Source organism: Zingiber officinale, chromosome 9A (assembly GCF_018446385.1).
Source record: "Zingiber officinale cultivar Zhangliang chromosome 9A, Zo_v1.1, whole genome shotgun sequence".
NCBI lineage: Eukaryota > Viridiplantae > Streptophyta > Magnoliopsida > Zingiberales > Zingiberaceae > Zingiber > Zingiber officinale.
Window position 1 is genome coordinate 124,147,873 of NC_056002.1, and position 6,885 is coordinate 124,154,757.

The 6,885-nt window shown below is 37.4% G+C and overlaps 1 protein-coding gene across 1 annotated transcript; it reads left to right on the forward strand.

The window, feature by feature from the left end:
• The first annotated feature begins 306 nt into the window (after positions 1-306).
• On the forward strand, positions 307-1,053 carry LOC122019542 (zinc finger protein 8-like). Its single transcript, XM_042577000.1, has one exon. It carries the CDS (start codon positions 307-309, stop codon positions 1,051-1,053), a length of 747 nt encoding a protein of 248 aa, XP_042432934.1.
• The last annotated feature ends 5,832 nt before the right edge of the window (positions 1,054-6,885 follow it).

Genomic DNA, 6,885 nt, shown 5'->3' on the forward strand with positions numbered 1-6,885 from the left:
CCACCATCAGCAAAAAAACTGTTGCATCTAGTGTCAATACTGGTCTCAACATATGGGGTCTTCTTCATTTGTCCATATTCCTCTTTCTCTACCTCACTGTTAGTAGACAGCACACCTCGCCCCTTCCATCATCCTCCAAACTGCTGAGGAAAGGGAGATATGAAACTTCATGGCTCAAAGAATTTGGATCAAGCGAATAAAAGGCAGTCAAAAGATATAGATCTGTTTGTAATATCTCCCTCTTATTAGGAGCCCAAAACCAGCAGACGCAATTCAACAAACAGTTAACAAGCGGCGGCAAGAAAGATGAGCGAGCGCGAGGCGCGCGACTTCATGAGCACGGTCGATTCCTTTGCGCAGCTTCCCTTCATCCGCCAGGCCGCTCCGAGATCTGCAGCCGCCAGCAACGCTTCGGCCATCCGCCTCTTCGGCATCGAAGTCCCTCACTGTCAGAACGCCAAAGAAGACATCACCAAAGACCACGCCACCGTCGCTGCCGCCGCCTCCGCCGCCACGTCCGTCAACGGTGAGAGCGTGCGCAAGTTCGAGTGCCACTACTGCCGCCGGCAATTCCCGACCTCGCAAGCCCTAGGCGGGCACCAAAACGCCCACAAGCGCGAGCGCCAGAACGCGAAGCGGGCTCACTTCCAGGCCCACCTCAGCCCTATGGCCATCGACGGCCGCCACCACGTCTTCGATCTCTTTAGCTTTCACCGCCAGTACCCCCCTCCTCCGTGGCACCACCATGCAAGTGCTTTCTTCGCCGGAATCGGTGCGGTGGGCCAGCCCATCAGCAGCAGCCCGCTGCCGGCGATCTTGCGCGCTCACGGCGGGGTGCCCCACGTGGAGTCGCGGATGCCGGCGGTGCCACTGATAATGAGAGGATCAGGAGATCGAACGGAGTCGAGCGGCGGAGGCGGCCATGGCATTGTAAATGGTAACAGTTTAACTGCTGTAGCATCTTCGCCTTCTTCTGCGCCTCCCAGATCCCAAATCGGGTTCCAATTCATGCCAACTGCCAAGGAGAACGTGAGTTTGGATTTACGCCTGTGATAATACTCCCTGTTTCAACTCCTGTGGCTGTGATTTTTTTTTTTTTTTTTAATTTAATGTCATCTAATCAATTTTCCAGTTTTCGACGGCCACCCTTAAATCACATTTACAAGTTGCAAAAAGAATTTTAAGGTGCATGAAAACAAAAGATAATAGTGGAGAAAACATATATATATATATATATATATATATATATATATATATATATATATATATATATATATATATATATATATATATATATATATATAATTGTTTATCTAGAATTTTAGTGTGATTGAATGGAAGCAATAGTTGCAGCAAGCCAAACATTCAGCATTTGGCAGGAAAAGCAATCGTGGTGATATTCAATTTGATTATATCAGAAATTTGTTGAGATCAAATTTTACGAACACATTGATAAATTTGCTTGTTGCAAAACTTGGACAAACTGACCTATTGATCCCGATCATTAATTGAAGCAATTTCAAGTTGAGCATAAACACGGCAAAAAAAAAAAAACAAAAAACAAAGAATCAAGTCAATCGCCCCAGAAGTGTATGAAGAAACTGTATCAGGGCTTAGCTTCACCATGGATGATATGAACAATGTTCACCATTATATAACAAATGTGTAATGAAAAAACAACTAGGACGTCAAACGCTAAAGCAGGGAGTTTTAAGGATGCTCTAAAGATATTGAAGCGTCATATCAAGCCATAAGTAATACCCTCATCTCCAGGACTCGCATCTCAGCTTAGGCAACAACATAAATAAAACACTTTTTCATAATTATAAATAAAACATCATTTCTATAATCATATTTAGAAGGAAAACATACTAAAAACATAGCAACTTATTCTACTGAAATCAATGCCAATAAATAATCTTTCGGTGACATCATATTGGAAGGAAATCTTACTTCTTTCCTAATAAAACAACCAAGGAAAACACCATAAAAACCGTGCATGTCCAAATGAAGGCATTCTTTCATATAATCAAGCCTGAATACACAAAGATATTATTACAATAATATGAAATATATCACAATCATATTTCAAAAATTAAAAACTCACCATCAAGCCAATAGTACAACCATCTACATACTTTTTATTTCCTTCCAGCCTATTGTCATTACCGGTATGTAAAATAAATTGGTGGTACACAAATTTGTATGTTGCATCTCCCCATGAGTAATCAAAGAACCTTGTCAGGTTATCAATGTAAGACATAATACATCGAGGAGTGGAATAGTTACTAACAGAAAAAATAACACAGTTAAATAGAAGACAAATAAATAGCCTAACAAAATCATCCACTTCAGAATCCTTTTTTGATCCAGCTAATACAATCATTATTTTATCATGAACTATAGTCCTATTTATGTTGCTGACTTTTCCTCCAAATAACCTAGCCATAAATTTGGACTCCATGCTAGCATCCAAATCAATAGGTTGCCCCACATGAGCCAAACCAATGATGATGCAACATTCGATCGATATGAATGGAACTATAATGCTATCACCAAACAAGAAAGAACGCGAAGACTGCTAGAATCTGTTTAATATTAAATCTATTCTAGTACTATTAATTGGCATCTCAGGAATCTCGAGTCATAGAGCAAGTGAAGTGCTTTTGATCCTCTCTTTTTGCTTATTACCCAAATTGGGTAAGACTTCATCCAATACAACTTTGAAATATGTCGATGAACAACGCGAACATAATTATTTGTTGCTCTTACTCTTGCTCTTCTCCACATATTTCCCCTTAACCTCTTTTAATTGTATAGTTGTGGTTTTCTTTCCCATTTCTACATAAAATAAACTACTTTACAATTCATACCATAAATTACAATCCATGGAAAATATGAGCATTAAAACACTTAAATTGAGTATATTATTTAGTTTATTGATAATCACTACACAACAACCACATGTCTCATTCAATTATTCAATTGAAGAAGATAAAACACAAACACATTCATAAAATATGTTGCAATTAGAAATCCAGAATCCATTTTTTATTCAAACTAACAAAATCAACCACACTCAAACAACAAGAATAATTTATAAACGATACCATAAAGTACAAGTCATGGAAAATATGGGCATCAAAACACTTAAGTTGAGTATATTATTCAGTTTTTTTGCTAATTAATACATAAGAGTAACATATATCTTTCAAATTTTCAATTGAAGAAGATAAAACACAAACACAGTCATAAAATTATAATTCGAACATTAAAACTAATTTTATTCTAGCTAGCAGATTGGACAACATCAAAAACTATTTATCCATTCATACCCTAAAGTACAAACCCTAAATATTTTGGGCATCAAAGCGCTTAAATTGAATATATTATTCATTTTATTGATAATCAATCCTCACGCAAAAATAACATATATCTTTCAATTCTTCAATTGAAGAAGAGAAAACACAAACACACTAATAAAATTACAATTCAAACATCAAAGCTAATTTTATTCGAGCTAGCAGAATGGAAAACACCAATATTTATAACAATTTACTCATTCATACCCTAAAGTACAACCCTATAAATTTTGGACATCAAAATGCTTAAATTGAGTACATTACTTAGTTTACTGATAATCACTATAAAATCTGCACTATCTTACATTCTTTGAATTGAAGAAAATACAATGCAAACTCATTCATAAAATTGTAGTGCGGATACCTAAACCTAATTTTATTGAACCTCAACCTCACAAAATCAAAAATACGATGAAGTAAAGCACCTATGAACTAAAGCTTCAATTTTTCATAGAGAAGTAACAAATTAGTCAAAATCTAGGGCACACGAATTTTACTTACCGATATGATTCAAGGGTTTAAGATGGTTTAGTCGGGTGCTGGCACCTCTTTGATTTTTGCCTTCAACGTTGATGGAGATGGTTTAGGGATGAAGTCGGGGAGTGCGTCGCCGATGGTTTGGAGTCACAGAGGTGGAGTGTGTCATCAAGGTTTGGAGTCATGGAGGCAGAGTGCGTTGTCGAGGTTTGGAGTCGCGGAGGCGAAGTGTGTTGCCTAGGTTTGGAGTCATGAAGTGATGCGTCGGATGTTGGGAGAGAAAGGAGCGGTTGTGCATTTTAAATCCAAATGAGGAAAATATGGTAATTTCGCCAGGGTTAGGGAGTTAAAACAGATAAATTAGTTTGGTCAGGTATCAAGAACAATTTTATATTAGTGCATGGAGCACTAGACGATCGAACCTAAGTTTTAATTATGGTAAAGAGTCCAAAGTTAAGGTTACTTGTTGTCTAACAAGTATGATTAAGCTTGCAAGAAAGTTCTAAGTGTTCTTAGGCAAAAGTCCTAGTAGATTCTGGGTAGGTGAAAAGCCCTAGGGGAGGCAACCCTAGGTCCTAGGAGGAGGTACCTTTAGGTAAAGGAAAGTCCTACCTGCGGTTAGGCATGAAGTCCTGATCAGGGGGATTGGGCGAAGTCTTGACGGGTCGAGCACTTTGAGCAAAATCCTACAGTCGGGGACTCTAGGTGAAAATCCTAGTGGTCCCGGACCAGGTGAAAGTTTGAACGGATCATGGAGGGGATGTTCAGCATCAAGACCTAAAGTCTCGGACGTTGAGCAAAAGTCCAGACGGTCTAGAGGATCGATCTGACAAAAGGTAACTTCTCCTGAGATGAGTAGGTGAGGAAGTGTTCTCCGTTGAGGAAATAGTAGACGTCGATTCTGTAGGACTGTTGCGGCCTGCTAGAAGGGGGGTTGAATAGCTTGTCAATTCAAAAACAAAACCAACCCTTCTCGAACTCTTAAACTAACATTTGCATACAATAAAAGCAATAAATAAAATTAGAAAAGTAAAAAGCACACCGAGATTTACTTGGTTACAACCAGGGAGGTTGTTAATCCAAGAAAGCATAGCACTAGTGTCTCCTTCAGGCGGAGAAGCCTTTTACAGTAATGAAGCACACAACAGAAGCTAAACTACAGAAAAGCGTACAAGTGTAGAAAGAATGCTTGAGTTCTGAATGTTTTTAAGCTTCTGGACCAAGGCTATATTTATAGCCTTGGTCGGGGCGCCTGGAAGGATTCCGGGCGCCCTGGGGAGATAAAACTTTATCCCTAACGTTCAGATCGAGTCAAATCTTGATCTGATAAAAAACCAGACTCCGGGCGCCCGGACCATTAAAGTCAACATTGTTGACTTTTTTGTCCAGGCTCTCGGCTCCGGTTCAGCTCATCTTTGGTCTGGGTCTTCTACTCCGGATCCTCTTGTTTGGGTGATCTCTGTCATCCGGAATAAGACTCGCTCTAACCCAACTTCCGGTCTTCTCGAGCGGACTTCCCTCCGACTTCTCGTCCCTCGGAATCGCCGCGTGTTTCCTTCTTGTCCGCCGACGTACTCATTCGTAGTCTTCGTCCCTCGGACGCACCGCGTGTCGTCCTTCTCGCTAGTTGCGTCTTTTGCTCCCCGAGCAATCTTCCGCTCCGGCTTTCGTCCCTCGGAACCACCGCACGCTTCCTTCTCGTCCGCTGGTGTACTCTTCCGTAGCACCTCATCCCTCGGACACACCGCGTACCGTCCTTCTAGCTAGCTGCGTCTTCCGCTCGAGTACCTGTGCTCCTAAGCTCCTGCACACTTAGACACAAGGTTAGAAACACATAGGACCTAACTTAACTTATTGATCACACCAAAACAACCTTGGGGTTCCAACAATCTCCCCCTTTTTGGTGTGAGCAACCCAAGTTAAGCTAGGGAAAAAATAGATATAAAATAAACTTAACTAAATTTGCAATTTAAGTGCAAAAATAAAACAAGTGTTAAATTTTAGTCTACCTCCTCCTAGACTTATACTAATCCTTCTCCCCCTTTGTTCACAAAAAAATGGGGTTTCAAGAAAAAATCTAAGGGTTAAAGACTTAAAAAATTTTGAGATCCTTAAAAACATGCAATAATTTTTACATAAACAGTTTCTGAAAAATTTTAATAAATTTTTTTAAGTGAAATTATAAGAAAAAATTCTAACTTAGACGGTTTTGCAAATATATATATATATATATATATATATATTTTATTTTTATATTTTTTCTAAAAAAAACTTTAAGTAGAAATTTTCAATTTCATAACAACCTTTAACTTAAAAAAAATATCTTCTGAGAATTTTTCTAAGAGAAAAAATAAATAAAAAAATTTTCTAAGTAAAAATATTTTTTTTTTTGAAAAAAGATTTTCTAACTTAAATCTTTGAAAATATTTCTAAGTAATTAAATTTCTAAGTCAATTTCACGTAAAAGTATTTTTCTAAGTATAAAAATATTTTTAAAAAATGTTTGAAAAACTTTGAAAGCATTAATTAATTCTAATTTTAATGCTTTGATAGAAAGTTAATTAAACATTTATTTCAATATATTGGCTTCCAAGTCGTAGCGAGACACTAGGCCTTCTTAGTTATTGGAGCAACAACTACTTCCTTAGACAAAGCCTCATAAAGAAATTCATTGTTTAATTTTCTCACTAGAAAGCGCTAATTTTAATTTTAAAATTTAGACTAAGCAAGATTTAGGAACCTAATAAAGGTTCCAGTCTACTGGATTAACTAAAAATTTTTTAGGGATATATTTTCTTGAAATGTTCCTAATTTATCCTGGGTAATATCTATAATACCAGTTCAAATTTTTAAATTTTCTAAAATTAGATGAGCATGTATAGTTTTTTAAGTTGTCTATTTGATTTTTCAAATTTTGATTTTCTAATTGTAATTTTTTATTTTTCAATTTTGATTTATCTAATTCTTCTAAAGGGCAGGATTTAGCTAAAATTATTTTTAAATTCTTTATTTCTTTTTCTAATTTACAACAGACTATAGTTAATAA